This window comes from Dunckerocampus dactyliophorus, chromosome 4, assembly GCF_027744805.1.
Source record: "Dunckerocampus dactyliophorus isolate RoL2022-P2 chromosome 4, RoL_Ddac_1.1, whole genome shotgun sequence".
Taxonomy (NCBI): Eukaryota; Metazoa; Chordata; class Actinopteri; order Syngnathiformes; family Syngnathidae; genus Dunckerocampus; species Dunckerocampus dactyliophorus.
In genome coordinates, this window is record NC_072822.1 from 33,515,452 (window position 1) to 33,539,178 (window position 23,727).

General features: G+C 44.0%; 2 protein-coding genes across 3 annotated transcripts in view; one reads left to right on the forward strand and one right to left on the reverse strand.

Annotated features, from left to right (window-relative positions):
* castor1 (cytosolic arginine sensor for mTORC1 subunit 1) overlaps positions 1 to 8,425 on the forward strand; it is a 29,804-nt gene extending 21,379 nt beyond the window's left edge. The window contains exons 9-10 of one of the 2 annotated variants that reach the window (XM_054774224.1): positions 1,044 to 7,399; positions 8,406 to 8,425. In XM_054774224.1, coding sequence (XP_054630199.1) covers positions 1,044 to 1,115 — 72 coding nt within the window. In that variant the 3' untranslated portion in view covers positions 1,116 to 7,399; positions 8,406 to 8,425. Of the gene's footprint in view, positions 1 to 1,043; positions 7,400 to 8,405 lie in introns of those variants that run through there. The other variant, XM_054774225.1, reaches the window with a different exon arrangement.
* A 2,074-nt stretch (positions 8,426 to 10,499) lies between these two features.
* spring1 (SREBF pathway regulator in golgi 1) lies at positions 10,500 to 23,712 on the reverse strand. Its single transcript, XM_054774230.1, has 5 exons — positions 23,166 to 23,712; positions 22,653 to 22,809; positions 22,421 to 22,572; positions 22,023 to 22,136; positions 10,500 to 12,127 (listed from the first exon to the last, which is right to left on the reverse strand). The coding sequence occupies exons 1-5, from the start codon at positions 23,259 to 23,261 to the stop codon at positions 12,044 to 12,046; spliced, it is 603 nt and encodes a 200-aa protein (XP_054630205.1). The 5' UTR covers positions 23,262 to 23,712; the 3' UTR covers positions 10,500 to 12,043.
* Positions 23,713 to 23,727: the final 15 nt, after the last annotated feature.

Consider the following 23,727-nt stretch of genomic DNA (forward strand, 5'->3'; position numbering starts at 1 on the left):
CCATACCGCTACCATACCACTACCATACCGCTACCATACCACTGCCATACCGCTACCATACCACTACCATACCGCTACCATACCATACCACTACCATACCGCTACCATACCATACCGCTACCATACCACTACCATACCACTACCATACCACTACCATACCACTACCATACCACTACCATACCGCTACCATACCGCTACCATACCGCTACCATACCGCTACCATACTGTCCTGCGGAACATGACATAGAGTGTTAACTATTAACCTAATTAACTATTAACTACTACCTAATTATGCCATTAACTAATTACAATAAACGGCAAGACGGGTCCATGAAATCATGAATGAAATAGTGAAATCATTAATTAAATGGTGAGATAAAGGATTAAATATGTAAATAATGACAGTATACAGTGTGTTTTTACTGTGAATAAACTGGTATTTCAATTTCAATTCATTACTGACACATTAAAGTGCTTATTTGACGATGTATTCGTTTATTTCATTCTGTCCCATTGAATCCTCCATCGTCATTGCCGATACCCATAAATAATAGACCACCAGTGTCGCAGCAGACACCGCAATGACTTCCTTTACGCTCCAACGGGTCAGTTATGCAGCTACGCAAAATAAAGCTTACAATATGCCAAATAAATATCATCAAATACTTATTACGTGATACTCAGTCAACAAGTACACAGACTTATTTAAGTATATTTGGCCTACATTCTTTCATACTTTTACACTTTTTTTTCTACTGCGCCCTCAGGCGCACACACAGAATTGATATCAGTATCGGAAACCTCAATGTCAGTAGTATCGATATTTTGGTATCGATTCACCCCTTTGCTGGTTTTCATGCCAGTCATGAGCAATGAAGTGTTCGGCTACGTGACGGAGATGTGTGCACCGGTACAGTAATGTCCCCTTCTATGGTTATCATCGCATTTCCCCTTCTTGTAACGTCCTTGAGATTTGCCGTGATGACACGAGAGGCACCTTTATTCCCTCCTGGAAATGGTCAACTTTGGCGGGTCTTTCCCAGGTCCCCGAGGAGGACATCGAGAGCGTGACCGACGTGCTGCAGCAGCAGAGGAAGGACCCGACCGCCAGCTGATCCTGGAGGTCCCGTCTGAGCCGAGTGCAAGCCTAGCATAGCCTAGCATAGCCTAGCAACAAGTATTGACAGTCGCCACCAGAACAGCGAGCACTTGCTTCCCCGTCGTGTCTTCAGCGAGCCCTGACCCGATCATTGGACGGGGGCGGGGCATGCGGTCTTCCCCTAGCCTTTACGTAATAACGGCTAATAATCAGCTAATGTCCACGCTAGAGACGGCACTTTTTACCCGTTTTGCTCCAAAAATGGTGTCTGGGCAGTTAACTGAGGCACGACGTTTCATAGGCGTGGCGTTTCATAGGTCAGCTTTTCGCCAACATTATTATGATTATTATTATTATTAACCAAGGTCATTAACTTAGAGTTCCTTATTATTTGCACAAAATGTTATTTTAGCTAACGTCACAAGGGACTTTTGAGTACAACTCCGTTTTGCACCATTTGAAATGTTACATGAGTGTTTGTAAAGCGGCCTTTGTCAATAAAATGTACGGAAACTTGACTTTTTTGATACCGATTTTTTACCCCCACAGAAAATAATGTAAAGTGAATTTATCCGTTACAGGGTCAAACTGTCGTATTGACTGGACAGGCACTGTTTTCAGTGGCAGATTTTCACCTGGAGGGGCTAAACGTGTACATTTTGCCCACTGGATGTTTTTCATTCCCAACCCTTACGACAAAAATGGCATAAAAATCTAACAAAAAACGCTCAGGTTTGACATGTTTGAAACAATCTGATGTGATGAAAGTGGGGGGAAAAAAAATGTACTACATTTTTATTTGCCTCTTGAGAGACGACCCAGCTTGGATGCCTCAGAACGCCGATCACCTGTGGCTAGCACGATTGCAGCCCGCAGCGATCCTTTGTGTCGTGTCTTGACCTAACTAACGTCTTTGGCAGCGCCATCCTCTCGCTTTTCACACAGTAGCAATCATGTCTGCCGTGTGGAACCTGAACTACCAACACGTGCCACGGCAACGATGTTGCGGGGGTGGCACGTTACGAAGCTTTAATACGCCAGTTGGAAAAACAAACAACTGACGGAGGACGGTGAGTTTTCGAGGCTCACCGCGTGATTGGTCAAGGCAGTTAACGTAGCCGTGTGGCTAACACTCGCACGTATGTGTGTGACGGTCGAAAGGCTAAGCTAATAACCCGAAAAATAATTGAATTCATTGGACGAGGTGACCGGCCTTGGAGTGGAGTGCTTTCTCACTTTCAGGTCCACCAACGTACTCTCACATCCAAAGTGTCCCGAAGAAGGCGGGTCATCCTCTGGAAGGTTCACCAGTGGCAAATTGTATGTTCTCTTCACAAAGTAGGTCAATTATGTTTCTGTCTGTTTTTTTCATATCATATAGCCAGAAGCAGTAGCAGGGGCGCGGCCAGGAATTCTGGGTTTCATGAAAAAAAATTACATTGCCCCCCCTTTATTAATTAATGACTAATTTTATTCGGAATTACCTATTTTTGGTTGCTGTTGCTCTTGTCTCTCTCTGTGTTGCTGCCCTGTTGTCCCCGCACTGCCCCCTCTGTTTTCTTTTCTCTTCTTTTCTATCCACTCCTGCTCCGGTCCGGCCGCTCCAATTAAATAAATTGTGAAGAGTATCTTACACTTTTCCCTGGCAGAGCGAATCTGTTGAGGGCATTTAGATGAACACTACTATAATGCGCTGATGGCTGAACAGGACCAAAAAAAATGCCCCTGGCATTCAAGGGACCTTGGAATTGTCCTGACTTTTCCCCTTTAAAGGCACCCTGGCCAATAGCACTATTAATTACACATTTTTGAAGCTGTGGTGGTGGGATGCATGAGAGGGCGGATTGCCGCCGCTGTGTCGTACCACTGCTGTGTCTGCCATTTTTTTTTAGGACAAATAGCAGCACATAGAAGCACATCTCCACTCATTGTGCTCATTGGTCATGAAGCACAGGTGCCATGCTTGGATGGAACACTTGCTGAAAACTACTCGACATCAGCTGGTGAGCTCCTGCTAGCGTAGGAGCTACCTGTTGGAGACCCCTGTGATAGCGTCGCTGTCTAAAGCTGGACTGACTACGTGTTTCTGTCGCACAACTCCAACACACAACTAGTGTTGCGGAGACAAGTCATAAGCATTATGGCGATAACAAGAGAGCAAGTTTGTTCAGCGATCAACACGCTGGCATAGATGGGCTTGGCATGTGCCGAGCTGCCGTCGATTGGCTGCACATTTTACGGACTATTGTTCGTTCTCCCGATAATAAGAAGCAAAGTGAAAGTCAACACAGGCTGGCGTGTCTGTCACACACGTGGAAGTACCAGCAAGGCCGACAGGCCATTGCGGTGCACACTTATCAAAAATAAAGCGCAGTGAAACATTTTTATGATATTTTAAATCGTTTTGAAGCTAAATGTTGTCAAGATGTGCGTAAATAATACGCTATATATGCACCTGTATAGCACATGCATGTGTATACATTCATGCAATACATTAGTTTCAATTGTTTTCAAGTTTTAAAAAAAAACAACTCATTTTTAAGGTGTGGTGGCTTTATTTTGTAGTGACGATCAATTACGTGTAGCGTAAACCCTGCATTAGCATTACATTATTAGCCAGTCGCATTATAAATCCATGTGATCGGTTTGGAATCGGCAGCATAAAACCCTGATTGGAGCATCCCTAAAATATATACACAGTATATACGGTATGGTGTTTTTATTAGAGGGCCCCGTTTTGGTTTTTGTGATGAACTCCCAAAAAAATGCATCAAACCTGTTTGTTTTTTTTTACCATGGGGGCGGGGGCAGATGGAGGTCAGGTGTTCTGACAAAAAGGGCATCAAACCCTAAAGAATTGGGCCCAATTTGGGAGCTCAGGTGGGTAAGTGTAGGCAAGGATCCCCGAGTGTTGACTGTGGCAAAAAAAAAAAGTGAAACGAAGCGGACACAAAAGCGAGAGCCTCAAGTGGCCAGCGGCCGCCACGGTGATTGCAAAATGGACTCTGTGTCACTCGTTTGCCGTGACTCACGCCGTCCGCGGCTCGGCGACTTCAATTTTCAAGATGACGGCGGTGACTGTCAGAGGCTCAGGCACGTACGCCATAACCGGAAACCCCAAACCACAACAGTCAGCTGTCAGGACAGTGAGGGAAGGAAAAAAAACAAAAGACAAGATGACAATCAGTAAATCTTCTTAAAAGGACAGAAAGTAAGATCCTTTAGAGTAGTCAGTGCACAGCTCGCATGGCGGTATCGATGTACGATGCTCCACTGTAGGAATGTTCAGTGAAATGTACACGGCTGTACAAGCTGCACACTGACTACTCTAAGTAGTTTTCTTTCTGTAGTGTTGTCGCTTGATGAGATTCCTGCTGAAGGCGTGTACCCGCGTCGCTCATGCGGACTATTTTTCCGTCTTTTACAAACTCGGGGGATCCTCACACCCCCGCACGCTGGGAGGATGCTGAATCGAGTCAGAAAAGCTGGTGTGACAAAGCGCCGTCACACCGTGAAGCATGTTGGACACGTGTTGCGACATGGGATAGTTATTCGCCATAAGTGTGTGTCAGCGTGGGGGGGTGGAGGGGGGGGGACGTCCTGAATGCACTTAAAAGCGGATCGCACCTCAGACGGGGACACCGGTGGACAAGTGACAAGTTCTACGCTCGCCATGGCTTCCAAGCTACTCACGCACTGTGGTAAGTACGCGTGTGTCACGTGTGTACTTTCTAATGTTTTATTCGACATTATTAGCACATGAACCCTTCATATATGAAAAGAATTATTTACTTACATTGCTTTTCACAGACACAGCATTTTTATTATTATTATAAAAAAAAATAGAAAAATATATATACACATATTTAATATAAATGTTTTGAAAATAAAATCTTTTTTGCATTTTATTTGACATGGTTACGCACATTAAACGTACACGGTGGCTTACTGCATTTTCTACGTTAACAACTTCACAAGAGTATACGTACCACGTCACTGAAAGTGTTTGAAGTCATGTTGAAGGTGTTTTAAGTACACATATGTATTCAAATAGTTTTACATTTTTTCAATCAAATATTTTCACATCTTATTGGACAAATGCAACAAAGTACGCACATGAAAAGTACGCTGCGGAAGACTGCATTTCCCGCTTTAACAACTACAAAATATTTTATTCCTCAAAAAATATACATACCACTTTACTGAGCATTTTAAAGGGTTTCAAGTCATTTTAAAATTGTTTAAAATATACACACATTCAAATAGATTTGTATTTTTTATATAAAATATTTTGACATTATTTTGGACTTATTTAAGATTTTTAAAAAATATATTTACCACTGTAATGATTCTTTTAAAGTAGTTACTGGTAATTATTCTAACTTTATAACCTTTTTTTTCACTGAGAGAAACCACGTGATTCTGACCAAACATGCTCAAGGAAAACAAAAAAATCGACATATTATTATTATTATTATTTTTAAAAATATATTTTTTTTCATTTCAATTGTTTTGTATGAATATGTGTATATTTTGATATATATTTCATTCATATTATTGTTCTGTCCGTTGTACATTATTCCTTCACACGGCCAACGGGCCTGAAAATACACGATAAACGGAATCAAATCAAATCAAATCAAAGTTATGCAAGGATGAAATTCCTAGTTTCCCAATGTTTTAGTCATAAGAAGTGTTTTTAAACACCAGCGCATGCACGCCATACATTCATCTCTGCTAGTAGCAGCGCTCATGTCCGTGAAGAAATGAGGTGTGCGCGTGCACAAAGAGTGCACGGATGACGTTGCTGTGAGAGTCAAGTCAAGACCTGATGGTTAGCGTACACGTGGAGATGTACACGGCACATCTTTGCTACTGGATGCTTTCCACATTCGCTCCATGTGAGCGCTTGTGTAGGAGTTACCGTGGCAACACAGATGCAACCACGCTGCCCCTTGTTCTGGGTGGGGTCTGCTGGGTTAGAAGGTTACACGTGGTACAGTTTTCTGTCATTTTATGTTCAGATAAGACTGTCAGCCATTTAAAAAAAAATGGCCGCAAATGGGGCCAGACTTTGGAGACCACTTGGAAAGTTTAAATCTGACATCTTTACCAAGAACCATCTCTTCTTTTGTTTTGTTTTGTTAAAAAATCACAGCCCTTTGTTTGTGGTTGTGCATTTTTCAACTCTTTTATTTGAGCAAAAATGGGGGAAAAAAAATGAAATGTTGATACTAATAACTAACAATAACACAAAGCTCCATATTTTTATTTTATTATATCTAATCTTACGAGAATAACGTTGGATTTTTGTCAAATAAAGTCCAACTTTATCAAGTAAAATGTAATATTTTAACAAGCACAATTAAATTAAACTCTAAACCCAAAAAAGCCAATTGCGACTTGTGAGATGGTGCCCCCCCACAAAAAATATATAAAATATATATTTTTGTGGAACATCTTTTTTCCCATTTTTTAATACATTACTTTAAAAATGATTATATATATATATATATATATATATATATATATAAACATTTATAATATACATATTTATATTTAAATATGACGGCTTTATTTTTTTATTTTTAACTTTTTTTTTACTTTTTTAAACTTTTTTTTATTATTATGACGGCTTTATTTCAATATATATTTTTGAAAATATGACTTTTTATTTGAATGATATATCACTTTTTAATTTTAATATAGGATTTTGAAAAACATGACTTAAAATATAATTGTTTTTGATAAGGCTTTTATATGAATTGTTTGAAAATATTTGACTTTTTTAGTTTAATGATTTTTAAAAAGTAGATTACTTTCTAAAATTTAACAACCAAAAACTCCAAATAAAATATAAAGAGGTCAAACTGAAATGTTTATACTAATAATTAATAATAACAAATAGTGGGGTTTTTTTTAGCCTATTTACAAAATAAAAAAAAAAAGAAAGAAAATGTCAAAGTGGGCCCTTACATCCTTTGATTTGTTAGCATGCGCCCCCGGTGGAAAAAGGGACAAGCTTGCTATTCGAGCGTGTTTAAAGCTTAATGTAGCATCTGCATACTCCCAGTGGGGGGCAGTGATGAGCACAGGAAGGAACTGCCTTTGTTTTCATGATGAATTCATTGTATCTTACGTACTGAAATCTGTCTTTCCCCAGCGCTGATCCTGGCGTTCCTGGCACTGCAGTGGCGCCCGACGCTTCTCGCCTCCATCAGTTGTCCCAACATCTTGGCCAGACTGACGTCTCTGACGACGACGCTTACATTTGAGACGGACCACCTGCTTAAGGAATACGTAAGCACCCTCCTTTTTGTGTCTCAGTGTGGTTTTGCCGCACTCTTGCTAACAATGTTGCAAAACGTCTTCGTGCATCCACTTCTGTCAACTGACGATAAACGTCACGCTCATGATCCTTATGGTCAATGTTGTACCTTCTGGTCAGTGGCACGTCCGTCTCTGGCTTTCGGGCAACAAACTACTGTGTCCACGGGTCACGGCTATGACCGTAATGTTAGTCATGTACAACGTCTCGTGTTTGGGAAGGAAGTAACACAGCAGCCTCAGTGGCAGGCCGGTGCTGCATTCAGGAAAACTGGGAAGGTGTAAAACCGCAGCTCTTTGACTGGGAAGCGGAATAAGAGAGGTTGTATCTTGTTGAGGAAAAAAAGTTTTTTGAGATCTTTGTTTCATTTGATTTTACTTCATTTTACTTCAATAAAGATGGATTTTTTTTTTCTGGGCGTTACACGATTTCAGTCAAATTTGAAATGTCGTATTTTAACAAGCAAAATACAAAAATAAAAATAAAAAAACCCAACTTGTTGACTGTTTTTCTGCAAAAAAAACAGTTTGTTTTTGTTTTGGAAAGGTTTACTTTTTTCCGCAAACTTTTTTTTAAAAAAAGAAAAGATTTGTATATATTTTTTATGTAATGTTTTTCTTATTAAACATTTTTATGTTGTTATTTAAAAAAATATAAAATAATTAAGATATTATTCTTTTCAATTATGACATGTTTTAAAAATATGCCTTTTTTATTTAAATATATGATTTTTTTGAAAATATGTTACTTTTATTTTAATGTCATGTTTTATTTTTTCAGGTTAAAAGTTAATATATGATTTTTTTTTAAATATATGACTTTTTAAAACTGTGACTTACGATGAATGATGAAATGACCTTTGATAAAAGGTGACTTTACTCCTGTAGTGTCATTTTTTTCCTCTTGAGTGCTTCTTGGTACTTCCTGTGTGTAAGTAACGAACGTAATGAATGGATCTTCATCGCTCTTCCTCCACAGAGGACCTTCCACGGTCTGACGAACACGACCCCCAATCATGTTCCCGACGCCACCGTCGTGGGCATCGGCTTCTCGGAGCAGCTGCAGGACATCTACGCCAAGAGCGTGCAGTACAACAAGCGCATCGCCAATGTGGAGGACTACCAGAAGAACAACTGGAGAAACCCGCCGTCCGTGGGCGAGCCTCTGACCCAAGTCAAGGGTAGTCTTGTCAGCCAAATGAACCTTTTGAAGGTTCTGGGCAAGATCATTCAACCAAATGCCCCGTTGGTGACGGCGGAGCCTCCTCCGCCATCCGACAATCACTCTTATGCAAAGAAGATGTACGGCTTGGGGGCCATCGTGGGCTTGAAAGACTGGCTCTCACAAGTCCTTCAGGCCCTGAGGGCGGCCCCAGACGTGTGCGATACCCAGACGGCTGGGACCCAGCCCTATTGAAGGATCCCGTTACTGCAAGGGTTGTGGAAAAACTGTTCCTCGCAGGGGCCATCAGAGGGTGGAGACCTCTGGCCTGATCCAAAAACCTACTGATAGTTTCACCATTTATTGTTATTTTGCACAAAAAACCTCCGTGGCCCATGGGCCACTACTGGGACAAACTGGGGGGAGACAAGAATTTAGATCTCTGCCTGGATCCAGGATCCAAAAGGTAGTCGGGTCTGAACTTTCCCCTTTTGCTTCATTTATATTCTTTTACTAGAATTCATGTTGCACATAAAAGTATTCATTGGAAAGTTCTGCTCTGGTTGTGGAAAAACCTGCAGACCTCCAACTAGCATCCAAATCCAAAAGGTAGTCGGGTCTGAGCTGGCATTTTCTACTGCTGAATTTTATTAGACCTTCATTTGGCACCAAAAAGTATTCACTGAAAACTCAAAGCTCAGGGAACTGAAAAACTGGGAGAAGTCAGGGAGCGCAGACCCCAGAATCTAGATCCAGAAAGTAGTCGGGTCTGAAGTAGTAATTCTGCTGTTGCTTTCATTAGGTCTGAATTTTGCACATTTGCGACTCCTTGCACATGAATAGAACACTTCTCTGCTTGTGGAAAAGCCAGGGGGAGTCATAGGGCTGCACACTTCAAACTAGTATTCAGGCCCAGAAGGCAGTCGGCTCTGAACTGTTGAGTCGTGTGTTATTCTTTTAGTAGAAATTAATTTTGCACAAAAAACTCGGAAGAGTTCTGCTCAGGGTGCAGAAAACCCGGGGGAAGTGACGCGTGCGCAGGCCCCAGAATCTACCAAAAGGTAGTCGGGTCTGAAGTAACGGTTTCACGGTTCGTTGTTTTTCCATTATAAATCCTTCATTCTTTTGCACTGAAGTCCAAACCCTTGACGCCTGAAAGAGGAAGTTTGTGGGAGATCTTTAAAAAAAAAAAAAAAAAAAAAAAGCTTGCGGTGACATTGACGTTGCCACGCTCACACTTTTACTCAGGGCCCCGACTTCCTCTGACTTGTGAGCTGCAGGGGCCACCTTACCAAAGATTGATAACGCTGCTGTTTCCGCCGCAGTGCATTGTTTATTTATTTTATTGCCATGTCTTCTCATTTTTACTATATTTTCATCTATTTTTCTAAGGCCACATTTGTGTAAGGCTTGTTATTTATTCACATACAAACAGTATAGTACATATATACTGTATCAGTGAAAATGATTTGTTTTCATGTATTTTTATTAAGTTATTTTTTAATAAAATCTGTACTTGTACCTTTACTTAAGTATGTTTTCATTGAAGTATTTCAATTCACTACATTTAAAATATGTATATATACAGTATACTAGTGAATGGTGAATTCTGTGTTCTATTTTATTAGAACTTAATTTTGCACAAAAAAAAAGTCTTCATTCATAAGTTGTACTCAATTAAGGAGTGCAGACCTCAGCCCAGGCCACAGAACCCTGGTCCAGGAGGTAGTCGGGTCTGAAATGACGTTTTGCATAGCTGGATACTGTCTTTTTCTATTACAACTTCATTTGGCACAAAAAAGTTTCAATTCAAAAGTTTTGCTTATTCAGAGACTGCAGACCTCTTCCCAGGCCCCAAGTCGAGAGGGTAGTCGGGTCTGAAATGATATTTCACACTGCTGAATTCTGCTTATAGTTTTATTAGAACTTGATTTTGCACACCAAAAAAGTCTTTATTCATAAGTTGTGCTCCGTTAGGAAGTGCAGACCTCGGCCTCGGCCACAGAATCCAGGTCCAGAAGGTAATCGGGTCTGAAGTGATGTTTTCCATTGCTGAATACTGTGGATTTTTTTTCTATTGCAATTTCATTGTACACAAAAACAAGTCTTAATTCAAAGGTTTTGCTCATTTGGGGACTGCAGACTTGCAGGCAACAGAATCTTAAGTCTAGACCAGCGGTCACCAAGGTTTTTCCTTGTGAGAGCGACTTTTACAAAATGAAAATGGCCAAGAGCTACTCATTTTTGTAGCATTTATTTCCAGAGCATATTTTAAACCCAAACAAAACGAATATGCTTGTTTTACCAGAACATGAACAAAATGCTGGTGTCCACAACTCACATGTTGTATTTCACAATGCATTTCTTTCTACTGTTCTTTCATTATTAACTGAAAACCTGAATGAAAAGCAGGCTTGCGGGCACCTCATGTGGTCGTGGGGGGCTACCTGGTGCCCGTGGGCACCACGTTGGTGACCCCTGCCCTAGAGCGTAGTCGGGTCTGAAATGAAATTTACCAGTGCTGAATTCTTTGTATAGTTTTATGAGAACTTGACTTTGCACACAAAAAAAGCCTTTATTCAAGTGTTCTGTTAATTAAAAAAGCGTAGACCTGTTCCCTGTAAATACTGGTAAAAACTGTGGACATCCAACCTGCTCCAGCATGTGTTAAAGAAAACTCATCATGCTTGCATCACTAAGAAGTTCAGCTTTTGCCTGAATTAGTCCCAAAATGCTCACGTTTGACGTATTATCCTGCAGTATTGTTTTGATCACGTTGGGCTTCAAACCGCTCAATCCAACGTGATGTTTCTCCACAGTGGCAGAATTAATCAAGCTGCCAAAGACACCAACCGGTTTCCCAATTAGGACATTTTTGTTTTGCTTGCTCAGCCTTCAGGATGATTAATTGTCCCACGTCCATCCGTCCCTTGAAGGCACCGTGACAGGGCGCTAGGAGGAGTCACCGCTTTGGACTCCAATCATGGCGGAACATGTGGACAGATGGAAGGGAGCAGCATGAACACTGTCTGGGCCTTCTGCGATTGTACACACGAGTATTTTGTTCATTACCAGACACTTCCTCATTTGTTTGCATCTTGCATGTCTTCCAGGCTGCCTCAAACCAATGTCACATACGCTTTCACAATCGCTTTTACTCATTTCCAAAACATGCACGATACATTTGATGACACAATTTGACAGTTTTAAAACTACAATGGCACTCCAGGGAGCCGAGGCCTCCTTGGTGGAGGTACAAGAGACGTGAATTCATGACTGGTGCTGAGCAAAGAGCTGCCTGATGATCATCACGGATGACTGGATGGAAGCGGTTGATGCACTTATGAAGTGTAAAAAAACAACAAAAACAAAACAAAAACAGTACAGTATTTGTGTGTGGATGCCAACAATGGCAAAGTCTGTTTCCTTTCCGTTGTGCCGCACAAGTCCGACTCTTACAGTACAAGGAGTTCTGGAGGGCTCTCTCCGTAGCAGTACTTGGCTTGGGGGTTCCGGTACGTGTTCTCATGTTGGACACTCTACAAAAACATTTTTATTGTGAGCGACTGGTGAAAACAAGCCGATCAGAAACACATATACAGGACAAGACACTAGGGATGCACACATACACCTTTTTTCACTTACCATCCGATAACTGAATTTGGACATCCACAGATACCGATACAATTCTGATACCAGAGCTCTGTTCGCTTTAATATTATTATAATTGTAGTTGGCGTGCATGTGCGAACAAAGCTATGTTCGCTGACACTCTTTTGGCTACATTCACTGATATTCTTCTAGCTACAATCACTGATACTTTTTTTGGCTACGTTTGCTGATCCTCTTCTGGCTATGATCACTGACACTCTTTTGGCTAGGCTAGCTGATATTCTTCTAGCTATGATCATTGATTATCTTTTGACTACAAGTATGTTTGTGATACTCTTTTGGCTACATTCGCTGATACTCTTCTAGCTATGTCAGCTGATACTCGTTTGGCGAACTACATTTGCTGATATTCTTCTAGCTGTGTTCACTGATTCTCTTTTGGCTGCCTCCTGTACATTTGCTGATACTCTTCTAGCTATGTTCGAAGATACTAATGTTAATACTTTAACATTATTATTATTGTAGCCGCAGTGCACGTATGTATATAAAATTTCACATGTGCTACATTAAAGTGGGGTTGTAGGTCGTTTTTGGCGACACCTAGCGGCCGCCATAATAGCATACCGGACACTTTTTGCTATGGAATACTTTCTAATACACTTCTGCCTTGGAGACTTTGTAAGTAATGTGCAATTATACTGATAAGATACAGCAGTGTTGTTTAATTAGGACACTAATTACGTCTAGCTTGGAGACTGTAGCTGCTGTGTCCGCTACTGACTAACTAAATACACACGTATGATTTTCAGTCAATTTTAATTCATTTGTGAAAACAAAAATGAAGTTCTAGTGTCTAAATACAGCTGCTTGACACGTTTCTTAACACAGGGATGTGCATAAAAGTGTCTTCTTTGAGAACATTCCGACATTTATTAAACAGCTAAGTTTTTATTGTATCCATATCCAAATGTACTTATCTCAGCTTCTGTAGCTTTAGTTTGTCTCCTTGTTAGTGTAAACACTACCCCCCCCCTTTGGCTTTGTCTTCTTCTCTTGCGAATTTAATGTTGTTTGGAGCGGTGCCACAACACTCCTAACAAAATTATTATTTATTATATCTGGCGATTTCAACCACTGTAACCTCAGGACTGTCCTCCCCAAATATTACCAGCATGTGAGCTTTCCCACAAGGGAAAATAACATCCTGGACCAAGTCTACAGCAACATGAAAGGTGCTTTGAAGGCTGTTCCAAGACCCCACTTTGGAAAGGCTGACCACATCTCTATATTCCTTTATCCAACATACAGACAACTTCTTAAAAAAGCTCCCCCTGTACGTACAGCAGTTAAAGTGTGGAATGAAGAAACTGATCAAGTACTTCAGGACTGCTTTGGCTGCACAAACTGGGATGTGTTTAAAACTGCAGCGGGGAGGGAAGATTGTACTGTTGATTTGGATGAATATGCTTCTGCTGTTACTGGCTACATTAGCACATGTATAGAGACTGTTACCACCACCAAGTATTACAGAAAATACCCTAACCAAAAACAGTGGATGAACTGTGATGTAAGGGCTAAGCTACGTGCTCGTTCGACTGCATTCGTCATGGGCACCGCTGAGGACTACAAAAAGGCCAGATATGACTTGAGGAGGTCCATACGGGAGGCCAAAAGACAGTACAGACAGAAGCTGGAGGGCTACTATTCCACCTCAAACCCTCGGCGCATGTGGGCGGGGCTCCAGCACATCACAGACTATCGACAGCAGAGTAGCGTAGCCACGTCCAGCCATACCACACTTCCAGATGAGCTGAACGAGTTCTATGCCCGCTTTGACACCCAAACTCCTGATGAGCAGAGAGGGTGGCTGAACCTGGGGAGCACACAGGACTCACCTCTCATGGTGACATCAGCTGATGTGCGCAGGGTTCTAAACAAAACAAACCCACGAAAAGCAGCAGGGCCAGACAACATCTCAGGACGTGCACTTCGGGTTTGCTCATCAGAGCTAGCTGATGTGCTTGCTGACATATTTAACCTGTCGCTTGCACAAGCATCTGTACCGACCTGCTTTAAGTCCACCACCATAGTGCCCGTACCCAAGAAGAGCAACGTGAACCTGCTTGAATGACTATCGCCCTATAGCACTCACTCCTATTGTTATGAAGTGCTTTGAAAGAATAGTCATGACCCACATCAAAAAGAGCATCCCGGCGGCAACTGTGGACTCTCTACAGTTTGCATATCGCCAGAACCGGTCCACGGATGATGCAGTCAACACTGCCATCCACACAGCCCTTTCTCACCTACAGGGCCAGGACACATACGTCAGAATGCTATTTATAGACTATAGGTCTGCTTTTAATACAGTCTGCCCCCACAAACTCACAAATAAGCTCCTCACACTTGGCCTGTCTCCCTCCCTCTGTAACTGGGTGTTTAACTTTCTCACAGGCAGACCCCAGTCAGTCAGAGTCCACAATCGCACATCCAGCTCAAGAATTGTGAGCACTGGGACCCCACAGGGGTGCGTGCTGAGTCCGCTCCTCTACACGCTCTTCACCTACGATTGCGTGGCCTCCCAGAACAACACCAGCATCATTAAATTTGCGGATGACACTACAGTCATCGGACTGATCACTGGTGGTGTTGAAACATCATACAGAAGAGAGGTGGCGGACCTCACAGCTTGGTGTCGTGATAACAATCTCCTTCTCAATACAGATAAGACTAAAGAGATGATCAAAGGAGCCACATAGACCCCTGTTTATTGATGAGACTGAGGTGGAGAGGGTGAAAACCTTCAAGTTCCTTGCACACACATCAGCGAGGACCTCACCTGGTCTCACAACACCCAACAAATTATTCAAGATTCAAGATTCAAGATTCAAGAGAGTTTTATTGTCATGTGCATAGTACAACAGCAGTTATACCATGCAATGAAAATCTTATTCTGTTCATTCTCCCAAGAAAAGAAAGAAAACAAATGAAAGAATAAGAACATAAGAAACATAAACACATAAACATATATACCAATAAATTAAGCAACAACAACAGAAGAGACATTAATACAAGTAAATAATACAAATAAATAAATAAATAAAGTGCTATGAGTGTGTGCGTGTGTTGCGTGCGGCGTGTGCGAGTGCTTCGTTGAGGAGCCTGATGGCCTGTGGGTAAAAGCTGTTTGCCAGCCTTGTGGTCCTGGACTTCAAACTCCTGTAGCGTCTGCCTGACGGTAGGAGTGTGAATAATGAGTGTTGTGGATGTGTGCTGTCCTTGATGAGGTTGTGTGTTCTTCGTAGGACTCTAGTTTTATAAATGTCTTGCAGTGAGGGGAGGGCTGCCCCAACAATGTTCTGTGAGGTCTTGATCACCCGCTGGAGTGCCTTCCTATCACGTGTTGTACAGTTACCGTACCAAACAGTGATGGACGCGGTAAGGACACTTTCCATAGTGCATCTGTAGAAGCAACTCAGGATTGTGGTGGACATGCCAAATTTCCTCAGTCTTCTCAGAAAGTACAGTCTCCTTTGGGACTTCTTCAGAATTTGTTGGGTGTTGGGAGACCAGGTGAGGTCCTCGCTGATGTGTGTGCCAAGGAACTTGAAGGTTTTCACCCTCTTCACCTCAGTCTCATCAATAAACAGGGGTCTATGCGGCTCCTTTTCCCTTGTTCTTGGGTCGATGATCATCTCTTTAGTCTTATTTATAAATAAATTTATAAATTATGAAGAAGTCCCAAAGGAGACTGGACTTCCTGAGAAGACTGAGGAAATTTGGCATGCCCACCACAATCCTGAGTTGCTTCTACAGATGCACTATCGAAAGTGTCCTTACCGCCTCCATCACTGTTTGGTACGGTAACTGTACAACACGTGATAGGAAGGCACTCCAGCGGGTGATCAAGACCTCACAGAACATTGTTGGGGTAGTCCTCCCCTCACTGCAAGACATTTATAAAACTAGAGTCCTACGAAGAACACACAACCTCATCAAGGACAGCACACATCCACAACACTCATTATTCACACTCCTACCGTCAGGCAGACGCTACAGGAGTTTGAAGTCCAGGACCACAAGGCTGGCAAACAGCTTTTACCCACAGGCCATCAGGCTCCTCAACGAAGTACTCGCCGCACGCAACACACGCACACACTCATAGCACTTTATTTATTTATTTATTTGTATTATTTACTTGTATTAATGTCTCTTCTGTTGTTGTTGCTTAATTTATTGGTATATATGTTTATGTGTTTATGTTTCTTATGTTCTTATTCTTTCTTGTGTTTTCTTTCTTTTCTTGGGAGAATGAACAGAATAAGATTTTCATTGCATGGTATAACTGCTGTTTTACTATGCACATGACAATAAAACTCTCTTGAATCTCTTGAATCTTGAACAAAAAAAACAAACCTTGCTCTGCTGATAGCTCCAACATAAATACTGGTAAATGCGACTTATAGTCCAGTGTAACATATAGTAATGCCTTGTTTATTGCATTCAATCGGTTGCAGGCCCGGCCATGATAAGTGAACTTCCGCCAAGTCGGATTCCTTATTTCTAAATCAATATTTTGGTAGTTAAAGCAGAGAAAACCTGTTTACAACCTTCTAAATACAGTTTTTAACATTATTAAAGCCCTTTAGACATGAAATAACACCCCTACAGTCACTTTTACAATCGTACTACCCAATATAGTAGACATAATAGCAGAAAATAAGACACCAAGACTCGTGCTCGTGTGTGTTGCTGTAAATGTGTCCCAGTGGCGTGGACAGGAAATGCTGTCAGAGGTTCAGAGTTGAGTTTTAGCTTGGCATGGCTGCAAAAGTGCCATGTGTTAGGGTATTATTGTGCCTGTTGTGAGATCAATCAAACCTGCAATAAAAGCCTGTTGTTCCGCAGATCAAGTCTGGTGCGTGTGTGTCTCACCCAACATTACAGTTGCATTACAGACACCTCGTGACCAGTGCAGAGCACTACATATCATCACATCTTTCAATGCGTCTTCTGAATGCCTCATATTTGCATTTTACTTCATTTAGCCCTTTTTATGCTTGAAAATGCTTAATTTAGGAAAAACATTTGTTTGAATACACATACTGTGGCGAGGGACGACTGTAATTGGATTTTCGTGATTTCTTATCGGAAAACTTTATGCGTTTTTTGTATGATAGTTATTACTATTATTAGTAGTATCTTTATTCCCATAATATTTTGACTTTAAAAGGTCAGGTCAGGCTTTGGCCTTGGCCTTAGCTTCAGCTTTAGCTTCGGTCTGTTACTGGTACCCTGTAACCCAGTACCACCTGCCTCAAGGTCGGGTTGTCGGCGACTAAACCGGCTCCCCCACCTGTCCTCGCAAGAGGACTCTTGAGGAGGGTGGCTAGACACCCAGTAGAACTAAATACAAAATCTATCAAAGGGCGCCGGCTCAGGAGAGCCATCAGCGGCCATCTAGCACCCCAAACCACGGGTACTGGTCCCACTGCCTTGTGGGCATCCTTAGTAGAGGAAAAGGCTACGGAGTAAACCCTACGCAAATCCGGAGTGGAGCCCCTAAGGTGGTTGTTCGGTGTTCTGCGCCACCTTCCGGCAACTCCTGCAGCTGCGCTGGTACCAACTGTATCGGCTCGTCCTTTCCGTTGGGTCTGACCAGCAATGCCGAGAGGGGGAGCTTGTTGTCTGGGCAACTCAGGTTCTCCATATCTCCCGCCCAGGCTCGTAGCGCACTGGAGAGGCCACTCCAGCGATGTCGCAAGATATCGGCACAACACGGGAAGCGGCAGTTACCGGTTAAGAGCTCTCTCCAACTGGCGTAGGAAACGAGCGCCTGGGGTCACTTCCGACGGTGGGAGAGATCATCGCGTCTCATTGGACAGCTACCGCCCGCCTCAAGCTGAGCAGCCCCCAGCCAGTAAGGTGCTGTCCCGCCACAGCTCGCCTGCTCTACTGGGTGGGTAGAGCTTAGAGATTGAACATCTTGACAAGCAAGCTGTAAAGCCTTGCACCAGGCAAAAAAGAAAGTAAGAAGACTCCAGCTCTTCGACTTGCAAGCTGGAATGTCAGGACCATGTGCCTTGGACTCAACGACGACCTCCATTTGATCGACGATGGACTCAAGACTGCAGTTATCGACAAGGAACTGTCAAGACCTAACATTGATATCGCCTGCTTGCAGGAGACCCGCCTGGCTGACAGCAGTTCCATCAGGGAGGGCAACTACACCTTCTATTGGCAGGGCTTGCCACAGGACAGCCCTAAGCAACACGGTGTGGGCTTCGCTGTGAAGAAGTCGCTAGTTGCAGCCATTGAACCACCAACTGGCGGATCTGAGAGAATACTTGCCCTGAGACTGTCAACAGCAGCAGGCTTCGCCAATCTCCTCAGCATCTATGCGCCGACACTCTGCTCCACTTCAGAGGCCAAGGACCAGTTCTATGAGGCACTAGATGATGCAATATGCAAGACACCTATTACGGAAGAATTATACCTCCTCGGAGACTTCAATGCTAGCGTGGGAGCCGACTGCAACACCTGGCCCTCCTGCCTAGGCCAACAGGGCATAGGCAGGATGAACGAGAATGGACAGAGGCTGCTGGAACTGTGCTGTCATCGTGATCTGTGCATGACCAACACCTACTTTGAGTTTAAGAATTGCCACAAAGTCTCCTGGAGACATCCTCGGTCAAAACACTGGCACCAGCTTGACTTAGTCATCGCCAGACGTGCAGACCTGAGAAGTGTCCTTCACACTCGTAGTTTCCATAGCGCAGACTGCGACACAGACCACGCCCTTGTCGGCAGCAGAGTGAGGCTGGCAGTGAAGGGCCCACCACACCTGCAGTGTCAGTGACCCCAAAAGATCCCAGCATTTCCAGGAAGCCCTCAAGGAGAAGATGGCTACCTTAGCCCCAAATGATACCGACATTGGGAGTAAATGGTGCCACCTCCGCGATGCCACCCGCACCTCAGCTATCACAGCATTTGGGAGGAAGGAACGTCGAAACGCAGATTGGTTCAGAGCCCACTGGGACGAGATGCAACCAGTCGCAGAAGCCAAGAGAAACGCCCTGCTGGCCTACAAGCAGAATCCCTGCACCAGCACTCGCGACACTCTCAAAGCTGCAAAAAGCAAGTTCCAGCAGACCGCTCGCAGCTGTGCAAACGACTACTGGCTGAACTTGAGCAGTGGGATTCAGACATCTGCCGACACAGGAAACGCAAGAGGCATGTACGACGGTATCAAGACAGCAATTGGCCCCACTGCTACCAAGACCGCACCGCTGAAGACCAAGACAGGTCAAGTCATCTCAGACCAGCGCAAGAGGCTCGAACGTTGGGTGGAACACTACCTGGAGCTGTACACCACCAAGAATGTTGTGACGGACTGGGATGCCCTACCCGACCTCACAGTCATGGAGGAGTTAGACACCCTGCCTACAATGGAAGAACTCGGCAAAGCCATCGACCGCCTCTCATGTGGGAAGGCTCCTGGAAAAGACGGTATCCCCCCAGACGTCCTGAAGAGTGGCAAGCCAGTCCTACTGCAGCACCTTCATAACCTCCTGTACCTGTGCTGGGAGAAAGGCTACGTCCCGCGAGATATGCGCGATGCCAACATCGTCACTCTCTATAAGAACTAGGGGGAGCGCAGTGACTGATACAACTACCGCGGCATCTCTCTCCTTAGCATTGTGGGCAAGGTCTATGCCCGCGTAGTCCTGGCACGCCTGCAGAGTCTCGCCTCTCGAGTGTACCCAGAGTCCCAGTGTAGCTTCACGGCTGGGCGATCTACAGTGGATATGATCTTCTCTTTAAGTTAGCTGCAGGAGAAGTGCCGTGAGCAGCAGAAGCCCCTGTACATTGCCTTCATAGACCTGACAAAGGCCTTCGACCTGGTCAGCAAGAGCGGACTCTTTAGCATCCTGCGGATGATAGGTTGCCCCCAAAACTGCTCCAGATGGTCATGTCCTTTCATGAGGACATGCACAGCACAGTCTGCTTCAATGGCGGTACATCTGCCTCCTTTCCTGTGAGCAGCGGCGTAAAACAAGGGTGCGTCCTCGCCCCAACCCTCTTTGGGATCTTCTTCTCCATGCTGCTACAGTATGCCTTCAGTGACTGTACGGAAGGCACCTATATCCACACCAGGGTTGATGGAAAGCTTTATAACCAAAGTATACCAAAAGCTCTATAAGACCAAAGTCCGGTAAGCTCTGATCCGTGACTTACTGTTTACAGACGATGCAGCCCTGACGTCTCACACAGAAGTTGGACTGCAGGAGTTAGTGGACCGCCTGTCTCATGCCTGCAAGGAGTTTGGCCTGACTATCAGTCTAAAGAGAACAAACATCTTAGCACAAGACACCCCCACCCCATCAGACATCTCCATTGATGGTACGCACCTTGAGGTGGTAGACTCATTCACCTACCTCGGTTCGACAATCTCCAGTTCCTTTCCTCTGGACACCGAGATCAGCACAAGGGAGTGGAAAGGCTGCAGCCACCATGGCCAAGCTGAACAAACGTGTGTGGAACAACAGTCTGTTGACTGTGAATACCAAGCTGAAACTGTACCAGGCTTGTGTCCTCAGCACTCTCCTGTAAGGCTGCGAGTCCTGGACCACATATGCCGGGCAGGAGAAACGGCTAAACAGCTTCCACTTAGGCTGCCCCAGACGACTCTTGAATATCAGATGGCAGGACAGGGTAACCAATGCCGAAGTTCTCCAGCGTGCTGGCACCCCAAGCATGTTTGCCCTTCTTAGTGGGAGGCACTTGAGGTGGCTCGGCCACGTTCGTCGTATGGCTGCTGGCCACATCCCCAAGGACATTTTGTATGGGGAACTGCGTGAGGGGGCTCGCCCCATTGGAAGGCCGCAGCTCCGGTTCAAAGACGTCTACAAGCGTGACTTGAAGCAGGCCGGCATCGACCCCAACTCGTGGGAAGGCACAGCAGACAATCGTCTGCTCTGGAGGGCTGCAGTCACCGACGGAGTCAAGAGGGCAACAGAAACAACCAGCAAGCAGACGAGAGAGCAAAGAGGAAAGCAAGGACAGTCGCTACCTTAGCGCCAACCTCCTTTGTGTACAACAGATGCTCCAAAGACTGCCATTCTAGGGTTGGGTTGTACAGCCACTGTAGAAGATGCAACTGTACATGATTGCGCTACACCATCATCTCCCGAGATGATGCTTCTTTTGGCTATGTTTGTGCTGGTACTCTTTTTGGTACATTTGCTGATATTCTTCTAGCTACATTCATTGATACTCTTGGCTGTGTGCGCTGATATTCTTCTAACTACACTCATTGATACTCTTTGTGCAACATTTCCTGATATTCTTTTGGCTACGTGTGCTGATAATCTTCTAACTACGCTCAATGATACTCTTTTTGCTAAGTTTGCTGATATTCTTCTAGCTACGTTCGGTGATACTCTTTGGCTGATACACTTCTGGCTTGTTGATACACTTGCCCAGTTTGCTGATATTCTTCCAGCCACGTTCAGGCTGATACTCTTCAAGCTACGCTCACTGACACTATTTTTGCTACATTTGCTGATATTCTTCCAGCTGTGTTTGCTGATATTCAAGCTACGTTCACTGATACTTTTTGGACTACTTTGCTGATATTATTCTACATTATACATTTCTAGCTACGTTCGCCGATACTCTTCTGGCTATGCTCGACAACATTAAAGCACAGAAGAGAATTGAACCGCTATCGTAATAAAGAGGCATTCTATTCCATTCTAACCATCAGTTGTTTTGTCCTTTTGTGACAGCAGCATACTTGGTACCGATCCGGCGACCTACTTGTGAGGAGGTGCGACACTTGGCCAGGCACAGCTCAAAGATGTCCTCCACGGCAACGAAGAGGTTCTGCAAGCCTTCGGCGGCACGGTTCAGGAAGCGCTCCAGCAGAGGTTGCTGGAGACGAGAGGACACACTTCATCACAACTTCTCATGTCACCGTGTCACATCACGTGAGACCACAGCCAATCTCGTGTGACTTCAGCTGGGTGAGCATCTGAAAAGGTTAACTCCACAAGTACAATTATAGAGAAAAGTAGTATAAGACAAAAAGTGTGATACTAACCATAGAACAGGAAATACAAGTGATACTACTTGTTAAATATCAGCAACATGTACAAAGTAAGTTAGGTTTGTGTCCACCGGAAGACAGTTATTTTAAAAGCATGACCTGCGTGTACCTTATCAGGCTGGAGGCAACAAGACACGCAGTACTCGTACACGCTACAGCAGCCGTTGGCCAAGCAGCTTTTGCAGACGTATTGCCGCGTGCTGGGAGCATTGACGTTGCAGCAGCCGTTCACCAGCAAGTCTTTCCTCTCGCACACGTAACCTTGACAAAAAAAACAAAACATCAAAGTTAAAGCCTTTGAGGAGTGGCCCTTCCCCCATCATCACGAAGCAAGCGCTCACCTAGCTCGTCCGTCAGCAGCATCTTTCCTTGTATGGAGTTCCTGCACTGGCTCATCTGGCGGCTGCTGTTCCCCAGGTTGAAGCGCACCTTCCAAGGGATGCGGTGGTCCGAATCCCTAACCTCCAAGAGCGTGCGGTCCCGTATGGTCCGCTCCTCCTGTGCAACACACACACACACACACACATTTAGCGTGAATAAACAGTTTTGCTTACTTCCTTTGTGTGTGTGTTCCACCTGAGTCAGTCAGACAGAGAGTGGGATGAAGTTCTGACACAAGTGAGAGTCAGACTATGACAAAGGTTTCCTTCCCATTTCCACCCATGCAGTAATATTATGTTCGTTCACTCTCATATCAGAGACTTTTTAGGTACACCGGTTAAACACGCCAAAAAACATTGCCTGTTCAGCCCAGACAAGTTTCGAAAGGGTGACAGTCTGACCCTGATTATTTCTATTCTCATGATCTCCAATGGGCGAAATTGGTTGTAAAGTGGATTGTGTTTGCTGTGTACCTGTTTGAGTGTACTGGTGAGGAAGTAGATGAGAGAAAGCCCAAAGACGACTCCCAGCACCCAGCGCTTCCGCAGGAGCCGCCGCAGGACCATCATGGCATGACTTTGACACCCAGACACCAGCCCGAAACATCCAACCCTCCCAATCAAGTCAATCTCAGCAGTTAGCTGTGACCTGTGTGCTTAAGCTAGCTTGGTCCGACAAAACAACAATCAGAGCGCGCACACAAACACATTAGTTATAATTAACCCATGCTGATTTATAAATGCATATAATTATGTATTTTTTCCACAAAAAACAACGCGATAATTCAGTGCTGACTTGGGGCCTGCTTTGTTAGCTTGCTAGCTAGCCAGCGCCCAAATGACTCACCTATGACTTCACAAACACAACTAGTGCAAAAATAGAAACGCTGTTAACAACAAAAAGATTCGCTAACGAAACCAAGTAGTTACATACTGCGCAATAAACAGCTGTAGTGTTAAAAACCTCTGCGTTCGCTATTCCACATCAGCAAAACATTGTACAACACGGAAGCGGCTGAAAGACAACGTCAACTGT

Excerpts from the sequence above, each read along its gene's own strand:
- spring1 (XM_054774230.1), bottom strand. The coding sequence starts at position 23,261 with ATGATGGTCCTGCGGCGGCTCCTGCGGAAGCGCTGGGTGCTGGGAGTC. Across the intron at positions 22,810-23,165 it reads TCACCAGTACACTCAAACAG|GAGGAGCGGACCATACGGGA; the intron begins GTACACAGCAAA and ends TGTGTTGCACAG. Across the intron at positions 22,137-22,420 it reads GTTGCCTCCAGCCTGATAAG|CAACCTCTGCTGGAGCGCTT; the intron begins GTACACGCAGGT and ends TCTCGTCTCCAG.